The sequence below is a fragment of the Papio anubis genome, chromosome 7 (assembly GCF_008728515.1).
Source record: "Papio anubis isolate 15944 chromosome 7, Panubis1.0, whole genome shotgun sequence".
NCBI lineage: Eukaryota > Metazoa > Chordata > Mammalia > Primates > Cercopithecidae > Papio > Papio anubis.
This window is the reverse complement of record NC_044982.1, coordinates 16573494-16598106: the sequence shown is the minus strand read 5'-3', so window position 1 is coordinate 16598106 and position 24613 is coordinate 16573494. Positions and strand designations below refer to the sequence as shown.

The 24613-nt window shown below is 43.8% G+C and overlaps 2 protein-coding genes across 17 annotated transcripts in view; one reads left to right on the top strand and one right to left on the bottom strand.

Moving 5' to 3' along the window:
* EFCAB11 (EF-hand calcium binding domain 11) overlaps window positions 1-1103 on the bottom strand; it is a 160660-nt gene extending 159557 nt beyond the window's left edge. For 5 of the 12 annotated variants that reach the window (XM_031669040.1, XM_031669041.1, XM_009212125.4 and 2 more), the window contains exon 1: window positions 255-993. In XM_031669040.1, coding sequence (XP_031524900.1) covers window positions 255-329 — 75 coding nt within the window. In that variant the 5' untranslated portion in view covers window positions 330-993. The other 7 variants (XM_009212120.4, XM_031669038.1, XM_009212119.4 and 4 more) reach the window with 7 other exon arrangements.
* A 114-nt stretch (window positions 1104-1217) lies between these two features.
* Window positions 1218-24613, top strand: part of TDP1 (tyrosyl-DNA phosphodiesterase 1) — an 88467-nt gene continuing 65071 nt past the window's right edge. For 2 of the 5 annotated variants that reach the window (XR_002523663.2, XM_003902148.4), the window contains exons 1-6: window positions 1565-1632; window positions 8625-9175; window positions 11652-11695; window positions 13154-13209; window positions 16707-16803; window positions 21276-21310. Coding sequence is in view for 4 of the 5 variants with exons in the window: in XM_003902148.4 (XP_003902197.2) it covers window positions 8632-9175; window positions 11652-11695; window positions 13154-13209; window positions 16707-16803; window positions 21276-21310 (776 nt within the window). In the remaining variant the exon portion in view is untranslated. Of the gene's footprint in view, window positions 1343-1563; window positions 1940-8624; window positions 9176-11651; window positions 11696-13153; window positions 13210-16706; window positions 16804-21275; window positions 21311-24613 lie in introns of those variants that run through there. The other 3 variants (XM_009212114.4, XM_009212115.4, XM_009212116.4) reach the window with 3 other exon arrangements.

The following is a 24613-nucleotide window of genomic DNA, read 5'->3' as shown; positions in this document are numbered from 1 at the left end:
AGAGATGCAGATTCGTGGTTACCATTAATAGACTATGTAGAGGGAAAGGAGAAGGAACTTGGAGGTAGCCGTAGTCCTGGACGGGGAGCCAGGAGCCCTGCAGCTCCAGGATCAGTCATCAACCACAACCCTTTGGACAGGTAGCCCAGGTCTTATCTGTACAACCCGGCAGAGAGAGACCCAGGCGCGGGGGAGAAAGCGAGAGGCCCAGGCCAAGCTGAAGTCCGAGGCTCAGTCGCCCTCCGGACACCTACTTCCACCCACATCCTGTGTTCCGAGGGACTGGCTTCCCACGTCCGCGACCTGGCTCTGGCCTCGGAGAAGAACATCGCGACTGTAACAACCGAACCCCAGCACCCCAAACACGGCCCACTGCTGCCCCGGCCTGGCTCGCAGCCTAACGCGGCGACGCCCGCCGCGGCTCAGGAAGCCGAACTTCACCGCGCAACTCCGTCGTCTCCTCCCATTGGACAACCTGCCAACCCACTCGCGTTAATCCCGCAGGGCTATTGGCCAGAGCCTTTGTTTAATTAAGTTTCCTAGGAGCCGCCCTGGCAGTGAGGCGCCCAGGCCTGCCCCCAGCACTTGGCTCCGCCCCCTCTGTCCTCTTTACTAGTTGCGTGTGGCCGGAAATCCAAGCGCTTCTAGGTGCTGGTTCAATGCCTGGTTCATGATTTATTTCATTCTCTCCCTCCATCTTGCAGTAAGTTACTTTTACTCATTTAGATCTATGACACTATGCTAAACATTATTGGAGACAAAAAGAGTGTGAACAAACAAAGACAAACGAAAAGAGCCAAGTCCAGGATTCTCGTTCAGATCAGCAAGTCATTGAGATCGAGCTCCCAGGGTAGCTACTACATCTGCTCTGTCCTCCAGATAACCCCAGCACCTAGCACTGTACATGGCACAAAGTAGATCTTCAATGAACGAACGAAACGAGCCGTTATGTTTACACAAATGTATTTCACTCAGTCCTCTGGAAGACATGCCTAGTTTGAGAGAGATTCCAAGAATAAATACCACAAATAGCACAGAGCCCAAATCCCACAGCAAACATCCTTATTGAAGGCAAGGACTGTGGGGCGAGTTCCGTTTCTCAGAAGATTTTAAAAGAACGCAACTGTTTCGAAGAAGGAACAGACATTCGAAGTTCTGAGTCCGGTGGGAACTCATTTAACATTTTATTTTACAGCAGATTTCAAAGTCTGCACCCAGCCCTTCCCAGGACACAGGTCTCCTTGCAGCTGCCTTTATCCTAAGCGTATCCTCTCTCCACTTTAAACCAAACGCCGCTGCATGGAGTCCCGGGAGCCTGAGCCATGAGAATTCCGTAAAGAGGGTGAGTCTTGCTCGTAGTTAACTAGAGAGAAGTTAGGGGACGCCTTTCTGGTTCTCCATTCGTTTTAAGAAGTCTCCAGGAGGTCAGCCAAGAGCTAGGGGAGACGAGGTCTCCCGAGCCCCGTCCTGGGTAGACACCCGGCGGGCTTTAGGACCCAGCGGTGCGCTCCCCGGAAGGGGAAGGGGCCGGACCTCGAGCCCCGCGCCGCTGCCCCGAGGGTTTCTGCGCGCATGCGCGGCGGCCGCCGAAGGGGCGGGATCCGAGGCGAGCGTGGGTTCCGTGCGCCTCAGGTACGTGTTGGGCGGTAGCGAGCGCGGACTCGGTGCGGTCTCTCGCGGGCTGCGGTCGGGCCCGGGATCCTGCTCCTGACCGGTCGCGGTTCGCGGGCTGCTGGGGTCCTGCAGGGCTGGAGGCGGACCGCGAGGAAGCGGCGCGGCCGGGAAGACGGGGCAGGGTCGCCTCGGCCCCTGGGCCTCGGTTTTCTCCGATCACAGCGTCTCAGGGGGCGCGCACAGGCGCCGCGGAGACCTGTGTCCTGCCTGGGCGCGGCGCTACGGGCCTCTGCTGGGGTTTTTATGCCCAGACCTTAGCTTACAGGTGCGTGGTCCCAGAAAGTGAGTAGGAAAGCGCCCACCACGTGCCAGACGCTTAAGCTTTCTGTGCTTGGTTTCCCAGTATAGGAGGACGGTCACGGTACGTAGTATAGAGTTGTCCTGAGGGTGAAGCGAGTTTACACCCGATGAGGCGCTTCGAATCGTGCCTGGCCGGCCCCAGATGATCGCACAGTAAGGTTGGCAGCTGCTGTCATCACTTCCTCACCTTACGAATCGGCTCCCGTCGAACGCCTTCAACAAGAGCCCTCTCACTTCCTTTGTCTCCAAACCGTTCTCCACAGAGTTGGAGCGCACACAGTTGTATTAAAAAGGCAAATCGAAGGCCGGGCGCGTTGACTCACGCCTGTCATCCCAGCACTTTGGGAGGCCGAGGCGGGTGAATCACTTGAGGTTAGGAGTTCGAGATCAGCCTGGCCAACATGGTGAAACCCCGTCTCTACAAAATTAGCCGAGCATGATGGCGGGTGCCTGTAATTCCAGCTCCTCGGGAGGCTAAGGTGGGAGAATTGCTTGAACCTGGGAGGCGGAGGTTGGAGTGAGCCAAGATTGTGCCATTGCACTCCAGCCTGAGTGGCAGAGCGAGACTGTCTCAAAAAAAAAATAAATGCAATTCGGATTCCCCTTCTTAAGCCCTAAGTGAGACCCCATTGTTCATAGCATAAAATCCAATTTCTTTAACGGGTCTTCTCCCCTCACCCCCTTCATCCTGGACCGTTGCCTGCCTTGCCTAAGTCCTTTTTTATGATCTCTTTCCCATCTGCAGGCTGGGTACCCTCTAGTTGGAATGCTCTTCACCCCATCATTTAGACAGCAGGTTCCTTTTGGCCCTCTGGGTCTCATTTATATGTTACTTCTTCAGCATATTCCCAAGATCACCCCTATTTTTCTGTCTCATACTTATAAAATGTAATGAATGTCTAACTCATCTTGGCTATTAAAATTTTTATATGTGGGTCTGTCTCTTCTGCCCTGAAATTATGCTCTGCTAGGATAGAAACTATATTGTTAACGCCTCATTCCCAGTTTTCGGTACATAATGACTGCTCAGTAAGTTGTTGAATGAATGCACTCCAGGGGGTAAGCATGATAACCATTTTACAGACTAAAAAACAGAAGCTCAGCAGTTAACTAACCTGCCTGAGTGCACATTTACTCCCTAGTCATGGCTGGGTTTGAGACAGGGCCCATGCTGCCTTTGGCCACACAGGAACTCAACTGAGGAGCCTGGCTCCCGGGCCCACCTGATGGTCTTTAAGCTCCATGAGAAGGAGCAACTGGAGGTGAAAGAGAAATGCCCCAGCTGGGTCCGGTATAGTGGGGAGTGAGGAAACACTTAGCAGCTCTAAATGGAGTACCTTTCATATCCACAGCGTGTTTTAAAGTCCTTAATAAAAGCGCTAACAGTGTCCTGAGCTAGCGTTTGGTGGGAAAATTTCTTTAGATTTTTCATGTTAGTGCAGTGTTTGCCAAATTTCAATCACACTCACCTGCCTTCTCCCCAGTTTGTTTTATTCTCTTCACACATATGACACGGGATTTTTTTCAGGGCCGCTTTGCCAGCTGGAGACCTCCAGCCCTGGGCTGGCCGCAGGAGGTGCCCTGCCCACTCAGCCTGGCATTGTGCGTTTGGCTTTCCTCCTGGCCCAGATCCCGTGGCCACTATGCACGCTCAGCCTGCAAGGAGTGGGTGTATGAGTGAGCCTGGAGGCCTGGATGGCTGTTCCAAGTGCTGGCCCAGGCACAGACTCCATGCAGGACTGTGGATGGCCTGGACGTGTGGCAAGTGACTCTGGCATCAGACTCTGGTGTCCAGATGAGGGGGATGTGGTGGTGCCCGAACACTTGGAGAGATGCCAGGCAAATAGGGATGTATTAACAGCTCTTTTAGTCCCGCCATCTGCAGCCCAGTAAATGGAGGCGTGTGGCAGCCAGTGGTTCCCTCTCCCGTTGTTCCACCAGCGGAACAGAGTGCTGCTACAGGGCTATAGCTCTATTTGCACTTGCTGTTTAGCAGGTCCCAGTTTCTTGTCCTGCATCCAAGAATAATAAGGTTAGGGTGACAACCAAAGGGGAGAAGGGTGGAGATGAGTTTTACTGAGTGATGAAACAGTTCTCAGCAGAGAGGGGACCCCAAGTGGGTGTCCCCTGTCCCCACCCAAAGGTGGGCAGTTCCCCAGTGTGGCTGAGTCTGGGGCTTTCATGGGCTCAGAATGGGGGAGTGTGTGCTGATCGGTTTGTAAGTATGCAAAAAAGGCTAAAACAAAGGCACCACCCAAAGGTGGGCTTGACAATGTAAAAAACGAATTAGGGAAGGGTAGGTGTATGTAAAGTAGGTGAAGGGTGGTGATTAATTAGAGGAAGCCGTGCCAAGTGGGAAGAGAGGTTATCAATCCAGTCTGTGGATTTATCCAAGACTTGTAGCTTGGCTTTCAGGCTTTAAACTGTCTTTGGTTTGTAGGTGGGGTTTTAATGAGGCTCTGCCCCTATCTGCCTAGGGATGTGTCTGCCTCCTGCTGCTATCACATGGACTATCGTATACTTAATATTTTTGTTTGAATCCAATCATTCTTTTACATAAACTTTATTTTGCTATTTCAAATATAACATAGCCATCAGATACCTTCTGTTGATGGTAAACAAAATTGTTGGTGCCTGCAGAAGAGCCCAAACCCTGCTGTTTGTTCCAAATCAAGATTAAAAGCATTTCTACAACACTGCAACTTTCTTCTTGATTTAAACAGGGAGTTGGATTGGACGGGAAGGGGAGGTACTTTCATAATGTCAGGTCCCAATCCCACTTTAGGAAACACTGTGCCGTCCTGACTGAGTGCCAGGATTCAGCATCAACACAGCTGTATTGTATTCTCTGACTCTTCCGGTACCACTTACCAAAAGTGTGACTTTAGATTTATGCTGTACCAAGCACTGCCCAGGCAGGGAAGACAGATGATAAACAATGAAAGGAAAGCTCTTGGGTTCTACATTTGTTAAAACTGTACGACTTGATTACAAAGCACTCTGGAATGCTGGGCATCAGAGCCTGTACGAGGGAAGTAAATTCTGTTACTGGTGACCATCCAGTTATCCAAAGTAAAAATTTGATATTGGTGCTTACCAGCAGTTCTTTTCCAGCTGGGCGCGAGCCTTGATTTCATAAAGAGGTTGGTAAGCTGCTACACTTAACAATAAGACAGTTTTATTAGTGTATTGCACTAAATTGTAACTGAACAAATTGTATTGGGTTGTCTTTAATAAACGACTCAGGCATATTTTTGAATGTCAGCAGGTCCAAAACTTTATGTATAGAGCAGAACCTCAAAAAAGACTTTGTTCTCTAGAAAATGTCTTTTTTTAAAGCTTTGTTCTATTTTTTACCCACTTGTCCTACTTTGTTGGAGGGAATTCCACTTCCATATGGTTTTAGAAAATGTAGATAATGATAAAACTAAAAAACCTTTGAAATTCTCCAAATAATTCACAGAGTTGCTAAGAATTTTACCTACAGAATTCTCAGGGTTTGGGAATTCCATTTTATTTATATAATGCAGGCAACCATATTTGTTATGGTAGCCTCTTAAGATTCTGCAAACTGCTTCTAAGAGTGGAAGCTGAATCCTTTCTCATCAAAAACAGACCTGCTAACCGCATTGGTTTAGAACTGTTTTAGAATTCAAAGGAAGCTAGAGCTGACATTCAGAGAGTGGTTTTTCCTAAGGTGGTTCTTTTGTCCCTAAATAACTTTAAAGTCACAAAACTGTAGCCACTGAAATAGTTTCTTCAAAGTGAATTGGAGCAGCTTAAATACCTCTATCCAGCAACTTCTAGACTCTAGAACACTAGAGGAACCTAAGGTTTTGTGGGTTTTTTTTTAATACCGGAAGGATTAAAAACATTTAAGGAAACACCTCCGAGCTGCTTAAGTAGGTGTTGAGTAGTAAATCAATCTGAATCTCTTTCATGGAGGAAACTGGGCACTCAGACCCCTTTAACCATGACAATACAGTTCTACAAACCTGGTTATCTAGTTTCTTAACCCTTAGCAGATGAGAAACAATTTAGGGAAAATATACCTATGCTATGAGTTTTAATAAACCCCTTGAAGTGGGCTGGACAGAGTGTAGAAATGAACAGAAACTTTTAGAAAGCAGATATGAAGGCTCAAAAGAGCCAGACAGTCGGGTCACTATTCCAGAAGCAAGTGGCCCCAGCCCTCTCTGCTGTCCGTCAGGCTTTGGCTGTGAGATAGTGTGTTCATGCCGGACGGGTAATAGTGACCCTGAGCCATGTAGAACGGGCCAGATTATTGTCTTGATGCATTCTTGCATAAAAGCTCCTCAAAATATGTAACTTACAGAAGGCTTGCTTGACTTGACTGGTAGTTAATTGAAGAAGATTAAGAGAGACATTGTGAAAAGAGAAAGATACCTTTAAAGTATTTCCAACCCTCCACCCCCTGCTGTGTCCACGGAAAAATCATGAGATGTATACATTTAGAAAGGAGAGCTTAGTTCTTGTAAAGGGATACAGCCTGCAGTGTGGCCTGACAGGCTAGGAAGCACAGCCTCAGGCAGAGACCTTTAATGGCATCCCAGGGAGGAGAGGGTAGAACAGGGATTTATGCTGAATGGGATGGCCAAGTATACATATTCAATAGGTGTGGGAGGAGCTATGAATATTCACCAAGGGGGGCACTGTGCATGAGTAATGAGCAAGCGTGCGTGTTTCATGCATCTTATGTTCACTTTGGGATGGAAACTTAATATTTGAATGATTTACAATTAGGCACTCTATGTCAAAAGGTGAAGGAGGGACATGAAGGCACTCAGTGCTCAGCCTCTGAGGACTGGTCAGAACCAGTCTGTGGTTTCTTTTCAGGAGAAAGTTACTGAAGTTGGTCCATTGTCCAATGACAGCTGCAGTGATGGCCTGTGACACCAGGGGTGTCAGCCAAGCATCTGGCAGTAGGTGAGCTGCAATTGTTTAGATATTACTTATCTCCAGGCCAGTGCTTGTTTAGCTGCTAAAGAAAAAAGAATCCTGTGGCAGGTAGAACATAGTTTATTCTTTAAGGGTAGCAATGTGTGATTAACCCTTGCTTGGCATGGCCCTAGGTCTTGTTTATGATTTAGTGTCATATTGTCACAGAATCTATTCTGCCAGTCTTATGATCTCTGGTCAGTTGTGTTTAAACCGCAGAAGGGAGGGGATATAACAGGCATGTCTGAGCTCCCATCCCACCATGGCCTGGAACTCAGTTTTTAAGGTTTCTCTGGGGTCCCCTTGGCCAAGATTTTTATTTTTAGTTCTCATCTAGAGACACATGCATATGTATTCATTTGCAAATTTTTTGATGTAGAATAATGTAGAATTCTCTTTTTGGGGGAATGTAGGTTTTGTGAAGGGAGTGTCACCATCTTGGTTTACTCCAGTCAATGCATCTTTTTCAGCCTCTTTAAAATGGCAAAAACTTAAAGATACTGTTAATCTGAGCACAGACTATTGAGTTTTGTAATTTTCCCCCAGGTCTGGTGCTAAAATGTTAAAAGTATCACTTTGAGGAACTGTTCTTTAGCTATCTGGAAAGTCGACTTAGATAGTCCTTTACCATTGAATTGACGAGATTTTGTAGGTAACACCAAAAGTGACTGTTTCATGTACTTTCCTCTTCTCAGAACAAGAAAGTAGAATTTAACTATGTGGCTTAAAAAATATAAGTGTGTTCCTTCAGTATAAGTTATTTCTGTGCAGGTTTTAGTAGATTTATGATGTGGCCAATAGGATAATTGTATCTTGAGTTAGTTGGGTCCTCATGGAAGTAGTGTAAATAACGTACATACCTAAGTGGTCATTTGGCATTCCTCTTGAAGACTTTGTTAAGCTTTATGGTAAATGGGTTGTCTTTTGGGAAGTAAGACATACATAATCACTGAAGTCCTGTGGGTGTCTATACTTGGGTGAAGGCCAGGTTTGTAAATTCCAATTTGACCTTAAGCATTGAACATAGATTAACCCCAAATGCTTGTTAGAAGCTTCAGGGTCTAGAATGAATGTTTTATTTTGGAGTTTGTCTTGATGCCGCCTTCAACCCCCTTTCCTAGGATATCTAAGAACAAAGTTTAGATTGAAAGACAAGGCTGCGCATGGTGGCTCATACTTGTAATTCCAGCACTTTGGAAGGCCGAGGTGGGTGGATCTCTTGAGTCCAGGAGTTCAAGGTCAGCCTGGGCAACAATGGTGAAACCCTGTCTCTACCAAAAAAAAGAAAAAAAAAATTAGCAGACGTGGTGGTATCCGCCTGTAGTTCCAGCTATTCCAGAGGATGAGGCAGGAGGATTGCTTGAGCCCAGGAGGCAAAGGTTGCAGTCAGCTGAGATTGAACCACTGTACCACTCCAGCCTGGGTGACAGAGTGAGACCCTGTTTCAAAAAAAAAGAAGGAAAACAAAGGGAAGAAGAAAGAAAGGTGACCAGGACTTTTGCTTGTAATTTGGCAGAATCTGATAGTGGATTCTGGTAATGTGCTTATAAACACCCAAAAAGCAGCTGATGGTAGGTCGTCAGCCTCTGGAAGGTGTCAGCTCATCTGATAGGGAAGTTGAGAGCAATGAAGTTATTTTGCCAATGCCCTGATGAATGGGAAATGCTGACGTTTCTACTTTCCATTTCCAGGAGTATAATGTCTCAAGAAGGCGATTATGGGAGGTGGACCATATCCAGTAGTGATGAAAGTGAGGAAGAAAAGCCAAAACCAGACAAGCCGTCTACCTCTTCTCTGCAAGGAGCAGCAAATGAGCCCAGGTATACCTGTTCCGAGGCCCGGAAAGCCGCACACAAGAGGAAAATGTCACCTGTGAAATTCAGCGATACAGATTCAGTTTTACCTCCCAAAAGGCAGAAAAGCGGTTCCCAGGAGGACCTAGGCTGGTGTCTGTCCAGCAGTGATGATGAGCTACAGCCAGAAATGCTGCAGAAGCAGGCTGAGAAAGTGGTGATCAAAGAGGAGAAAGACATCTCGGCTCCCAGTGACGGCACTGCCCAAAGAACTGAAAATCATGGCCCTCCCACCTGCCACAGGCTCAAAGAGGAGGAAGAGTACGAGACATCAGGGGAGGGCCAGGACATTTGGGACATGCTGGATAAAGGGAATCCCTTCCAGTTTTACCTCACTAGAGTCTCCGGAGTTAAGCCGAAGTATAACTCCGGAGCCCTCCACATCAAGGGTAAGAGGATGCTGGTTGTCAAGGAGCTGTTGAATTGCCCTTGAGAGTCTCTCCTCCATGAAACAAGGAGGGCAGCCTAGAATGATTTCTGAGAACTCTTCTTTGTGTTCTTAACTACTTTCAGGAAAAGAATTCTTGATAGGCAAGTGCATTAGTATGACAGCAGACTGTTTACTTAACTCAGGCAGAGCGTGTGTTCTCAAAACCTTGTAGCTCAACCCCTTGTATCACTTAGCACCATGTTTAGCATTATTTAACTTTTTAAGATTAAGCTTGATGAGTAACAGTTTATCAACAAGGTAGCAAATACTTGACAACAGTAGTGGTTCTCCATGGGCCCTGGACCAGCAGCCTCAGCATCACCTGAAACTTGTTAAAATGCAAATTCTCAGGCTCCATTCCAAATTCATTAAATCAGACTGAGGGTGAGACCCTGCAAGCTGTGTTTTCAGGAGCCCATCAGGGGATTCTACTGCCCATTCAGGTTTGAGAACCACTGCTTAAAAGCCTGGGTTTGGTTCCTGGTGAAGAAGAAGAAGAAAAAAAATAGTGCCTGAGTACAAATAGATGTTTCAGTTATGGATCAAAAGATGGCCTTAGTTTACTCTCCTTCTTCCTCAGGGAGCATTTGCAGGGGGAATAGCGGGAGCTCTAGAATCTGCTTTCCAGCCTTGCCACTCATTTGCCGTATGGATTGTTAACACGGGACCTAACGTTCTCTGAATTTCAGTTTGCTCATCTTTAAACTGGAAATGCAGAAAAATGGGAGCAAATACATGAAGTGACCGGTGTAATATATTCACATGGCAAATACACACAGTAAACAGTATTACCCTTATTTCAGATTTTTTTCCTGTCCCATATTTAAGAATAGTAATGTTAACTGTCGCTAGTGTTTTTTTTTTTAAATATATATCCAGTATATAACTGTATATTATGTGTGATGTATACATGTTGGAGTATTCCATACTGTAGAGTGTTCTACAGGTTGTTTTCTTTTTGAGAATCTCTTATCTTGGTACTTTGTCAAGTTTTTTGTTTGTTTGAGACAGATTGACAAATACTTAGAGAATTTTGCCAAGTTTTGCTCTGTATAATAAAATAACTGGCTATTAGCACCAAGATATTGTGGTAACATGTCATGGAGCTCTTATATATATTTTCTCCTTTAATCCTTAGGACAGTCTTATGAGTAGATGTTACAATTGTCTTCCTTGGATAAGTGATGGATCTGCAGTTTAGAAAAGTGCCCAAGGTCATAGAGCTGGTAATGACATTCTGGCATCAGAATCCATGCTGTTTGCTATAGCACTCTACCATGTGCCATAATTGTAGATGGTTTAGAAGATCTCATGGAGGAAGGGGGACTTCAAAAGGCCCTTGGAAGATGGGTAAAATTTAGAAGGGTAGAAATACATGTTGGTGGGGGCAAAATGGAAGAGTATTTGCAGTTTATCTCTGCAACTCTCCCAATAAGGTAGAAACTTCCTTACGATTTTTTTGTTGTTCTCTGAAAATCTTTCTACCCCAGCATCTAGCTCAATGTCCAGAAGATAGGAGGCACTCAGTAAATATTTGCCAAATGAATGAGCCCAGTCTTAATTCTCAGAGGTAGTTTAGTGGGTTTGAGCGAAGGTGCTGGAGCCCGACAGCCTAGGTTCAAACCCCAACTCTACCCCTTCCTAGCTGTGTGTGTGTGCGCAGCCTCCTAAGGAGGCTTCTTCTCTATAAAATAGGAATAACAGACCCCATCTAGAAAATGGATAGAAGGAGTAAGTAATACATGGGAAGTGCCAAGAATGCTGCTTGGCACCTAACAGGTCTCCGCAGGTGTGGCTGTTGTAATGGAAGGTCATGATGATCGTGTACTTTCTCTCGTGGTGTGGTTTGAGAAGTGAGCTTTCCAACCTATCTGATGTAAAGCTTGAGTGGGTATAAAGTGGGACTTCCCTAGAGATGACCAGGAACACCAGGAATGTGAGTTTAGAATTGTGGGTGCCTCTGTCCTTTCGTTCACAGGCCGCAACTGCTTTCCAGTCTTTCTGGAAAGTCCTTCTAAACTGTCCAGGTTTATAAAATCTTTTTAGAAAGTTTTTCTAGTCTTGAGTTGGGAGGTTTCCTAGAGAGGGACTTGAATGGGTACTTGGAGGAGGTAGAAGTTCAGAGATCTGAAAAGAATATGTATCATTATTGTCCATATTGAGTTTCTAAAATTGATCAGTCATTCAGTACTGAAGTTGTAGATTTTAATTTTGCATTGTTTTGTAAAAGAATATATGATAAACATTAAATACCGTAGGGAAAATTTTTTTTAGTTTTATGGAACATTACAGTCTGACTTTGTAGACTTTGTATTTAGCTTACTGTGTTCTGAGTCAGATCTTGATTGTCAGTGACTGTTGAATGAGTTGCTAGTGATTATTACGACTAGAGGATTTTTGCAAGTGTGAATTTAATTTATGTTTTGTCTTCTCAGATATTTTATCTCCTTTATTTGGGACGCTTGTTTCTTCAGCTCAGGTAAGTATACCTTTAAACTGTTTTTTCTTTGGGTGAAAGCAGACAGGTAATTAAACAACTCCATAAGAAAATATGAGAGGTGCAGTTTGGGGGTCTCAGTCCCGTTCAGAGACCGAGATGGCACATATCGGGAGGCTGGCTCAAGTGCCACAGTAATGGGATCCATGGCCATCAACAGAATGGGGATGTCACTATCAGGAGAGCATTTGACTCAGTCAGGCTCCACTGGCCAAGATGTCACTTTGGACATTCCAGCTTGAAAGACTAGAGTGGGACACTGATTAACTCATGGGACTGAGTTAACTCTGGTGCAGAGTGAGGAGGTATGGATAGAGTAGTGAAGGCCAAGTCAAGTTTGATTTGATTTAGAAAAATGTGCATTTTCATGTTCAATGGCTCCTTCCTGACTGAGCTGGTCCCTTGGTCTTGATAAATCATGTAATGCTCCAGACCCACGAGTAAATGATCCAAACAAAGGGCCCTGTCCCTGAAGAAAGCCAGGCTTCCTTTACGTTTGGTTTGGCATCAAAAGTCCTGGTTTCCATTTGGAAGGTGGGGAGCATTTGCAAATGCCCTGTTAGCTCAATTGAGCTACTAAGTCCAGGATTACCCAGATGTGGGGAGGAGCCTCCATGGATAAGACCAGTACAGAACTTGCATTTAAGATTTAATTGTTAGGGCCGGGCGCGGTGGCTCACGCCTGTAATCCCAGCACTTTGGGAGGCCGAGGCGGGCGGATCACAAGGTCAGGAGATCGAGACCACGGTGAAACCCCGTCTCTACTAAAAATACAGAAAATTAGCCGGGCACGGTTGTGGGCGCCTGTAGTCCCAGCTACTCGGGAGGCTGAGGCAGGAGAATGGCGTGAACCCGGGAGGCGGAGCTTGCAGTGAGCCGAGATTGCGCCACTGCACTCCAGCCTGGGCGACAGAGCGAGACTCCGTCTCAAAAAAAAAAAAAAAAGATTTAATTGTTAGAAGCCTAGTGAATGTCTGGTCCCAGGTGGCTGTGTACAAAGCTAGCTAATAAGTTAGCCTGAAAGGAAACGTTCTTTTCTGAAAGTCCTGGGATATTTTTCTCCAGTATCTGTCTTTTTATAATCACCTAGGGGAAAAGGGGTAAATTTATAAGTCCTTTTATTTAAATTAATCTCAGGCCATTAGACATAATGTAATAACACCCTGCAGACAAGTACAGATGCTGCCAACACATGCAGAGATAATTTCCTGGGAACCTGTTATCTCATGTACTTGGCTCCATTTAGGTTCTTTTAACCATGCATTTAAGATAAATTGTAGGTTTATTAGTATTGCAGCATAACCCTCCAGGTTTATAAATAATACATGTAATGTATCACTATTTTAAAGTTTCCTTAAATGTAATAACCAAATAATTATCCTTATGAACTGTTTGCCAGAATTACCCATGGCTTAGTTACTCTTCTTTTCTCCCATCTAGTTTAACTACTGCTTTGACGTGGATTGGCTCGTAAAACAGTATCCACCAGAATTCAGGTGAGTTCTACAGAGTGACAGACACCACCATAAACTGTAAGGGGGCTTTGACACCTAAGATTTGTATTTCTCAGGTGAAAGCCACCCATCTTTTTTTGAGTTTTTCTTTTGAAACCATTAAAATCATACAGACATTAAATTATATTGGGAAAACAGCATTCTTTGATCTATTTCATCCTACACATTCTTTTCACAGATTTTAGCATTTCCTCTGTGCTCTTTCAGGAAGTAGATAAGGACAGGCTTTAACTCAAATAACAGAACTTTATGTCCAGTCTTAATATGAAGGAAAATACCGTCTCCACATACCTTGTAGATCTGTGAACGTGCCAACATGCGGCCAGCGTGCCATGCTTTCTGTAGCACATCAATGCTGTTCTGTTTTGAGGATCCCTTTGTGTTTCTGAGATGAAGAAAGGAGGCTATACATATGGCCTTCCCTTATCTAGGCTCTGGAGGTGATGGATTTTTAGTTCTGCCTTCTGCCTGCACTTCATCAGCCTCATATTAGGCAATACAGACCAAATAGGGCATCACACAGTGAGGTGCCACCCTTCCCTGTTTCTAACACATTTACAGGACAGATTCCCATAACAGCAAGTAGAATGGAGGAAAACACACAAGAAAAAATGATTGTCAGGGTCCTCAAAATTCTTGGTACATTTAGGGCATCAGATTGTGGAAACCTTTGACATTAACAGTAGATAAAATACTGTTAAAATTTTTCAAGCAGCTTTGGCACTTGGAGCCTTTTTTTTTTTTTTTTTTTTTTTTTTTTTTTTGACCTGTAACACACAGAATTAGTTTTAGCTGCATCTAAAAGAATACTCAAAATAACAGTGGCTTAAATAAGACAGAAATTGTTTCCAGCCTGTTACTTTCAAATGGTAAACATTTATGGTCTGGATAGGGGCACTGGGGTTCTCAAAAACTTATCCACCTACCCTTTCTGTTCCACCATCCTGGTGTGCGACTTCAGTCTTCAGAGTCACCTCATGGCCCAGTATGGCAGCTAGAGCTCCAGCTTACTTGTCTATTCCAGGTAGCAGGAAGGGAAAAGGAGGAAAAGGACAAAAAGGCCCACATTCCAGCTATGCCCATCTGAGTAGCCTTCCTGGAAACCCCACACAACACCTGCATCTGTTTCATTGAGCAGAGCTCAGCTGCATGCTAACTAGCTCTAAAAGAGGCTAGAAATGTCTTTTAGCTTAGCTCACCTTGTCCTGAATTAGCCTTTTGTTAGGGAAGGAGGAGAGAATGGCTGTCTGGAGGCAACAAGCAATTTCTGTCTTGGCTCCTCCTGGCAGTAGTATCCTTGGGTGTCACGTTGGCATTTTCTGTTCTTCCTCCCTTTTCTTAAAGACCTTGAAATCAAATTGTCACCCCCTTAGAGTGTTGGCAAAGTGTAGACTACAGTTCCTTTGTTGTATCTGTTATGGGTTAAATTCTCCTGCCCCAAAAAAGATCTGTTGGAATCCTAAGCCCCAGTACCTCAGAATGTGATCTTATTTGGAGATAGAGCCTTTACAAAGGTAATCAAGATAAAATTAAGGCATTAGGAGAGACACTAATCCAGTATGACTGGCGTCCTTATAAAAAGAGAAATTTGGGTGGAGAGACAGAGATAAGACCATGTAAAGACACAGAACGCCATTTACAAGCCAAGCTCCCAGAAGCTGGGAGAGAGGCTTGGAACAGATGCGCCTCATACCGTAGGCACCAATCCTGCCAGCACCTTGATCTTGGACTTCTGGCCTCCAGACCTGTAAGACAATATATTTCTGTTGTCTAAGCCTCCCAGTTTGTGGTACTTTGTTTTGGAAGAGGCCCTGGCACACTAATACAGTATCCATTGGACTCTCAGTAACTAAAGGGGCAAAAGTGTCCTCCTTCTCCCTGCATCCCCTTATTGCCAAATGCATCTTGGGAAGGCTATTACGAGCCTTAGAAGAACGAGGAGTGACCTAAATGGTAAGTTTAAGTAACATCCAGAATTTGTATGTAGAAAAATTCAGATCATAAGGATTTATACCTCAGTATGCTGTTCTTCAGGTGCCGTCTTTTTGTAATAAGTCGTAGAACCAATAAATTTGAAAGAATTGATGAGGACTTCAATTTCTATCAGTCATATTTAATCTTTTTTTATAAGATGACTTGATGTAACATTTTTTACTTCTAGGTACTAGATGCACGAGTGTTTCTTACGTTATTCTCTGTTTTTCTTACCTAATTTCTAAAAATCACAGGTGCATATTTCATAGTTTTATTTTACCTGTCATGTTAGAATAAAGCTATTGAGCATGAGGTAGTGAGGCATTAGTACTGGAAGTGCATTTTCTATGATGTTTCTCTCTAGTTGATTGTTGTTCCTTTGTGAATGGTAGAGCATCATTCTGCAGTGTGATTGATAAATGTGGAAGTGGCTCAGTTGTTTATCTTGCTTGATTGCTTATATCCAATTTTTGTTGTGTTGGGAGAGCTTGTAGAAATATGCTTATTTCTAAGTATTATCTTGCTTTGAATTAATCAGAAAGATCAAGAATCCTTCAAAAGCCTTTTTAATGTATTCTTGAAGAGTGTTTTTATATTATATTTGTAATTCAAAAATACAGCATTTTCAACATAGCTTGGGCTCTGTTTCATAGGAATCTAACCACTCATTAGTGAAGCTGCGTCATGCTGTGGGCCTGGGCCTGGGCCTGTTCTCTGTTGTATCCTGGGTCAGTATATAGCACAGTACATAGCACACAGGAGGAGTTTGGTGAATATAGATGTGGTGTGAAATGAATCCACTGTGTCGTCCAAAAGAAGAAAAAGAAAAAAGCACTATATTATATAATAATAATTATATATCTTTAATTTATTTGGACTTAAATATTTTAACACAGAGCTACTTATGTGCCCTTTTCAGCCAAAGAAGATAATTATTCAAGGACTTTCTTGAGTCATTACCCCTCTGTATTACAACAGAGCTGCAGGATCAGGCCATGTAGCCCCATTATAAAGGTATCTGGTAAATGAACATTAGCTGATCACTGCTCTGTGTTAGCCCTGTCTTCACTCACTACAAAGACCAGAAACAAATATCGAGTGATAAGGAAGTTAGCATTCCTTAATGAGGCGAGTCCAGCTTCATGAATGGTGTATTTTTATTTATTTATTTATTTATTTATTTTTGAGACAGAGTCTTGCTCTGGCACCTAGTCTGGAGTGCAGTGGCTCAGTCTCAGCTCACTACAGCCTTCATCTCCCAGGTTCAAGCGATTCTCGTGCATCAGCCCCAGAGTAGCTGGGATTACAGGCACGTACAACCACGCCTGTCTAATTTTCATATTTTTAGTAGAGACGGGGTTTCACCATGTTGGCCAGGCTCGTCTCGAATTCCTGACCTCAGGTAGTCCACCGGCCTCAGCCTCCCAAAGAGCCGGGATTACAGGTGTGAGCCACCGTGCCCAGCCATGAATGATGTATATTAAATACTAATGCTCTCTTTTCAGGAAGAAGCCAATCCTGCTTGTGCATGGTGATAAGCGAGAGGCTAAGGCTCACCTCCATGCCCAGGCCAAGCCTTACGAGAACATCTCTCTCTGCCAGGTAAACCACTTACTGCCATTGAAGAGCATGCGTAGTCTGAGTTAGAAGGAAACTTAGACATTTAGTCCACCCTCCCACCTAGTACAGAAATCCTCTCTCCAGCATCAGTCATCAATAGATACTTGTCTAGCCTCAGCTTAAACACTTCCTGAGATAGAGCATCCCATTCGTAGTACTCCTCAGGGTTGGAAAGGTTTTTCTTTTTGTGGGCCTGAAGTCTTCCTCCTAATTTCTACTCATTGGTCTTAATTTTCCCCTTCTGGAGCCACACAAATAAGTAAGTCTTTCATCTTACACATGTCAGTGATTCATATATCTAAAGTGATCTGTCCTGTCTCCCTTAGTTTTCTCTCTCTGATTCAAACATTCTCTTTCTTCAGTTTTACTCAGTGTACTATGAATTCTGAGTCTTCCTGCAACCTGCTAGTGCTCCACTGGTTACATGTATCTTGTCAGTATGCCTGTCGAAACCTGGGTTCCAACACTGAACAGGTCTTCTGGATGCAGTTCAGTGGCTATGGGTTTCTTTTTGTGAGTATCCTGTGAGTGCAACTTAAAACTTGTAGTTTTTTGTGACACCTTATGTAACTTATATTAGCTGCCATTGACACTTCAACGGTAGTCCTTCAACCGTAATTCTTTTTTTTCACATCAGTTGCATGTAAGGTCTGAACAGGAGAGACCTATAGATTTAAAAAACTGTTAGGAAACTATGTGAGTCGTATGCTGTGTATGATCTAAGTCCAATGTGGAGACATTAAATGGTCTTATAACAGGCATATCCACTTGGTTTGCTAGGACCAAAGCAAAGCAGAAAAGAAAGCTATATTAGTTTGTTCTTGTACCGCTATGAAGACATACCTGAGACTGGGTAATTTATAAAGAAGAGGGGTTTAATTGGCTCACGGTTCTGCAGGCTATACATGAAGCATGGCTGAGGAGGCCTCAGGAAACTTTCAGTTGTGACAGAAGGTAAAGAGGAAGCTGGCACATCTTACTTGGTCGGAGCAAGAGGGAAGAGAGAAGGGGGAAGAACTACATGCTTTTATCAAACAACCAGATATCACGAGAACTCACTGACTATCACAAGAATAGCAAGGAGGAAGTCCACCCCCATGATCCAATCACCTCCTACCAGGCCCCTCATCCAACATTGGGGATTATAATTTGAGATGGGATTTGGGTGGGGACACAGACCCAAACCATATCAAAGGCCAAAAAACGGTTATTGCCCAGTTTCTTTATATAGTCCCGTAATTTTGTTCTAATACTTTGCAGTTAGCATACAGCGTGGCCAGTGAGTCTTGGACTTTCATTAGGACCCATTTATTTAGACTCATCATCCACAAAGATCTTCTATTACACGTGGCATTTTGAGCATGAAACATGCAAAGTAGAAAGGAAAACAAGGAATACAGAAGAATTTCTCACATTTATGATAACTACTTTCTATAGAAATGGTGGTTATGAAGAAGCTGGTGTGATAGTCACCTTTTCCTATTTCTTTTGGCTGTATTAGTTCATTATGAGAAAACACGAAAGATGCTTTTTATAGCCCTTTTCTTTCCTTATCGTTAGCTTAGTAAAATTGGCAAAAGATTTCTGCTCTGTGAGTACAGAGACAGAGTGAATTACATACTTTCTGGATTTTTTTTTTCTCATTTTCCTTCTAGTGTCTTTTTTCCCCATCCACAAAGATGTAAGAATTCCAACTCACACTGTATCACTCTTTTTCTAACTATATGTGATATATTTGTATTTTTTTAAGATTAATACAGTACAGGAGCTCAATCTTGTCAGTTTTAAACATACCTCACAACATTTTCCTTATGATTTAACCCACTGCACTTTATGGAGCTGTCATTTTAAAATGCCTTCTGTCCAACATGGGCTCATCTCATGCCCACAGATGTGCCTTTGCCTAGCAGTTGCCAAAATTCCATTGTTTTGCTTCTATTTCCAGCAACATAAGAGGTTAGACGGCAGTAGGATCGCTCCCATCAAACCTTATAGTGGGCAGAAAGTAAACTGACACAGAAATTCCGAAAACCAGTGACTAAATGAATGGAAATAAAGTCTTTTTCAAATTATTACCTACCTATACTCATTTAGGAGAGTGGTTCTTGTGCTTGATAGTGTGCTCCAGGCTGGCCACCAGAGGGCATAGTGAGCCGCTTCTTCCAAACCTCTTGGAAAGAGCTGTAAAGAAGCTCCCAACTCTAGGCTGATGTACAGGATTGTGTCCTTCTCCTGATGTCTTGAAACACCTTTGTACCTTGTCTGTAAGATAAAGTATTTTTCTAGCAACATGGGTCATTTAAACTGAGACACATTAGTCGGTGGCTGCTGACACTCCCATTTTGCAAACGTGGGACCTAAGGGCAGACATTGAGACCTTGTGGTGGTCCGAGTCACATTGCCTGGGCTCAGTCCTAGCTCTGTGTGTGTGTATTAGTGTGCTTGGATGCTATAACAAAATTACCTGGGTGACTTTTCTTGGAGTTGGGTCGCTGAAACAACAGGCACTTATTTCTCACAGTTCTGGGAGGTGAGAATCCAGGATCAAGGTGCCAGTCAATTCAGTTCCAGGTGAGGGCTCTCTTGCCGGCTTACAGATGGCCACATTCTCACAGTGTCCTCATGAGAGAGAGGGAAGAAGGCAGATACACAGGCTGTCTGGCAGCTCTTTTATAAGGATACCAGTCCTGTTGGATCAGGATCATCAGGATCCCACCCTTATGACCTCATTTAACCTTAATTACCTCCATAAAGTCCCTCTCTCCAAATAGTCACATTGGAAGTTGGGGCTTCAACATATGAATTTGGTGGGGGACACAAGTGTTTAGTCTGCAACACTTATTCTGGGCTTGTCACTGGCTTGTCACCTAATTTCTTTATCTTTGAAATTGATTGCTGATGCTGTTCATCCTAGAGTTTACTAAAGGACTTGATTACTAGCACCCAGTAAACAATATCTGTTGAAGCTATTATCCTTGTTTTTTGTGCTTAGACTTACCCAGAATCATGTAACTTGTAGCAAACTAAACAAAAGCCAGGTCTCTTCACCATTGTTCTTTCTCAGCTAAATATCATTTTATAGAGTGGCAGTCTTCCTTCTCATTTGGTAATTTTGAAGACATGAAATAGAGTTCCCTGCACTTTCTTCTGTGGCCAGAGTGCACAGATACATGCTGGTCTGTGAGCATCTCCACTCCAAATAGGGACTGTGTTGTAACTCACCTGTGTATGCCAGTTGCCCGTTACTGCCCCCAGCAAAGTTTCACCCACGTCATGTGGTAAGGAGGCCGGGGTAGGTAGTGGGGAGAGGTTGCAGTAGTGATTGCTATGATTGTAGAGTGCCTACTGCATGCAGGACCCCGTTCCTCAGCATTTTACATGTGTGAGCTCATTCCTAACAACTCTGGATCTCAGAATGGTACCATTTTAAAGAGGAGAAAGCTGAGGCATAGAGTTAGATGTATTTTCCAGGATCGTAGAAAGTTGTGAAGGCAGGATTTAAGCCCATGTACTGCATTCCTAATTGTGAAACTGTTACGGTTATTTAAACTCTTTCATAACCTGCATCTTGTGACATATTCTGCTTAACCAAGATCTGGCATTAGTGGGTATCAGATAAAATGTTTTCTATATACATACCCTCCATTAGTTTGTAAAGGTGTCATTTTATAACATGAAAATGGATTTCATATGTTTTTATTTTCAGCACTTGCTATGCTAATACAAGAACATTTCTATTTTAATTTGACATCCTAAGTCTTTATGTTGCCACCACGCCACCACTTTCAGTGTCACCCAGGCTGGAGTGCAGTGGCACGATCTCAGCTCACTGCAAGCTACGCATCCGGGGTTCACAACATTCTCCTGCCTCAGCCTCCTGAGTAGCTGGGACTACAGGCGCCCGCCACCACGCCCAGCTAATTTTTTTGTATTTTTAGTAGAGACGGGGTTTCACCGCTTTAGCCAAGATGGTCTCGATCTCCTGACTTCGTGATGCGCCCACCTTGGCCTCCCAGAGTGCTGGGATTACAGGCATGAGCCACTGCACCCAGCCTTCAGTGTTTCTTTTAAATATTCTCTGAAAACTGTGTACCATTAATTTCTGTATAAGCCAAATATCTAAAACTTTGCATAGAGTCTCACTTGTTTTACTAGTTTTTTGTCAACTACAGAAATTAGGCTTCTCAGTCCTAATTACTGTAATTAAAAATGTAGTGTATATTGAATCATTCTGGGTAACAAAATTTATGTCTTGTTTGTTTGTTTGTTTGTTTTCATGAGCGTCCCCAGATGCTATTATAAAAGCTGTCTTGTTATTCAAGGGCTTGTCCAGTAGAGGTCAGTAGAAATAGTTTAAAAAAAAAAAGTTGGCCTGATTGCTTTCTAATGTAATTTCCAGTAGATATGGATATTAGTGAGTTGTTTTTAAATAAATGACTTCTTTTTCATCCTAGGCAAAGTTGGATATTGCATTTGGAACACACCACACGTAAGCAATTTTTATGAAATGGGGGAACCCCTCAAGCATTGTCATTTGTCCGTTACACGGTTATTCTTAGGAAAGACTGAGCATGGTAGGCCCACCTCGGATCTAGCACAGTGATGCTTAGCTGAGCCTGGGAGATCTATTCTTTTATTTAATGCTCTTATAAAAATTATTTGGTCTGTCATTTTAATTTTCTAGATCAGGAAACTGAGGCCCAGGTTTAGGTATGTGATTCTTCCTTGGGCCAGTAGTGGAGACAGGAATAGAACCTATTTATTCTAACTTTAATTTATATATATATATGTGTGTGTGTGTATGTGTATATATATATTTTTTCAAGACGTGGTTTCACTCTGTTGCCCAGACTGGAGTGCAGTGGCATGATCACAGCTCACTGCAGCCTCCAACTCCCGAGCCTAAGCAATCCTCCCACCTCAGCCTCCCGAGTAGCTGGGACAATAGGCACACGCCATCATGCTCAGCTAATTTTTTTGTAGAGACGGGGTCTCACTTTGTGACCCAGGCTGATCTTGAACTCCTGGGCTCAAACAGACCTCCTGTCTTAGCCTCTCAAAGTGCTAGGATTACAGGCATGAGTCCCTGTGCTGGCATTAACTTTAGCTTTAAATTTGTTCTTGTATGCTCATTGCTAAAATTTACCTTATTGTTTCCTTTGGTCCATTCACTACCACCCCCTAGCGCCTACACACATACTTTTCAGGTTAAACTCAACAGAGCTTTTTTTTGGCGGGGTGGGGGGGCAACAGAGCGAGACTGTCTCAAAAAAAATTTTTTTTAAAAAAATAAGCAACTAGAAATATTGTGTTGCCTAGCCTGGAGTGCAGTGGCACAATTTCGGCTCACTGCAACCTCCACCTCCTGGGTTCAAATGATTCTCCTGCCTCAGCCTCCCAAGTAGCTGGGGTTACAGGCCACTTCCACCACACCTGGCTAACTTTTCTATTTTTATTAGAGACTGGGTTTCACCATGTTGGCCAGGCTGGTCTCAAACTCCTGACCTCAGGTGATCCACCGTCCTCTGCCTCCCAAAGCGTTGGGATTACAGGCGTGAGCTACCATGCCTGACCAAGAGCTCTTAATTCAGAGTTTAAAATGCCTAGGAGGCTGGGCGCTGTGGCTCATGCCTATAATCCCAGCACTTTGGGAGGCCAAGGCAGGTGGATTATTTGAGATCAGGAGTTCGAGACCAATCTGGCCAACATGGTGAAACCCCATCTCTACTAAAAATACAAAAATTAGCTGGGCAATAGTGGGACGTGCCTATAATCCCAGCTACACAGGAGGCTGAGGCAGGAGAATCACTTGAGCCTGCAAGGCGGAGGTTGTGGTGAGCCAAGATCATGCCAGTGCACACCAGTCTGCGCGACAGAGTGAGACCCTGTCTCAAAAACAAACAAAAAATGCCATTGGAAAGTAATTACAATTGAACTTTTCCCAATTAAGTATCTGTAGTTTACACTTTGTTGAAATGACAGTATTTTGTAGAAGATTGAGCTCGTGTCTTGAAATTACTTCTAGTTGCTTATTTAAAAAAAAATTTTTTTTTTGAGACAGTCTCGCTCTGTTGCCCAGGCTAGAGTACAATGGCGCAATCTCGGCTCACTACAACCTCCGCCTCCTAGGTTCTAGCAATTCTTCTGCCTCAGCCTCCGAGTTGCTGGGACTACAGGCACGTGCCACTGCGTCCAGCTAATTTTTGTATTTTTAGTAGAGATGGGGTTTCACCATGTTGGCCAGGCTGGTCTCGAACTCTTGACCTCAGGTGATCCACCTCGGCCTCCCAAGGTGCCGGGATTACAGGCGTGAGCCACCGCACCTAGCCTATTTTTAAAATGTTTTAGGAATTAAATACTTATTATGTTCTTGACACAGTTCAAGAGAATATAGAGTTTTTATTCTTATGGCTTTTTCTTTGGTGAGAGAAGCAAGACAAACATGTGAATTAGAAAAGGAGAGTCACCTTCCAGATCATAGTGATGGAGTATAAACTGCATTCCCCACCTTACAGGGTAGAGCTAGAAACAGTGAACAAGGCAGTCTTTGAGACTGTATACACTTTGGCACACAAGCCCCGCTCTGTCCAGTTTCGGTTGGATGCCATGCAATCCTGTGGTCTGTCTCTCAGTGTTTTAGAATGGGAAAGCTCTTTGGAGGTTTCCTCTAGAGCTTTCTAGAGGAGCAGAGTTAATTCTTATGGCTCCAAGAATCGATAGAGGGGAAAGAGAAAGCCAAAGCAGCTGAATGTCAAATATCCAGATCCAGGCAGTAGCTAGTGGCAGACCACAGGATGGGCAAGGCATGCTTCTTTCCACTAAGATCTATAGCCAGGCCCCCACCACGCATCATTCAGTCCTCTTTCCCACCAAGGCCATGTCTTCCCCCACCTTGCCTACCCCTGTATCAGTAGCATGAAGTGTTCACCGTTGCAGCCACCAGCCCTGTGAAGCCATGTGTGGTGAAAGGAGTGCCCTGGCATCGGGCATATGTGATCCCAACAAGCTCTTCTGCTGGCCCAGTTTGTGACCTTGGATAATCCCTGTTAAATGTCCAGACATAGATTCCACAATTGTAGAATGAGAATAACTCCTTCTCTGGATTGCTGTGAAGATTGGTGTGATAACATACGACAGAGCTTCTAGGATGGCACCTGGCAGAGAGGTGCTTGCCATATGTTAGTTCTCTTCCCCCTTTGCAGAAATAGCTGTGTATTTGGGTTGGGTCCCTTTTGCTGCCCTACAGCTTAGCAGACAATATGGCAGGTCAGCATTCTTCAAGGGAGATCTCATTCCTCGCCCTTTCCTATCCATTTTTAATTGTGACCTTATTAACACTACCATTTTGTCTATGAAAAGATGAATATGGCTACTCTCAAGTTCATAATTCTGTTTGATAGCATTCATTGACATTAGTGTGTGATTTGCCTGATAATCGATGTCTTGACTAATGGAAATATTTGTAAACCTTCTATCATGAATCCATAACTGACTTATTCTTAATTACAATCAGCTGCTGATTTGGCAACTGTGTATGTAAATTTGCCCAGATTTCAGGGAGTACATTTCACAAATGGAAAGAAGATGGCTCAGCAGCTGTCATTTCTCCAGCTTTGCATTAATTTACTGTTTGCCAGCTTGGGTTAATTTCTCGTTTTGGCAAGAGCTAAATATCTCATTCTCTTTTCTGTCCTCATATCCTTTTTCTTATCTTTTTATGATAATTTCATCCTGCCCAGATAGTATTCATGTTGTTTATTTGGAGAGAGCCGGTGGTTCAGTTTTTTTTCCC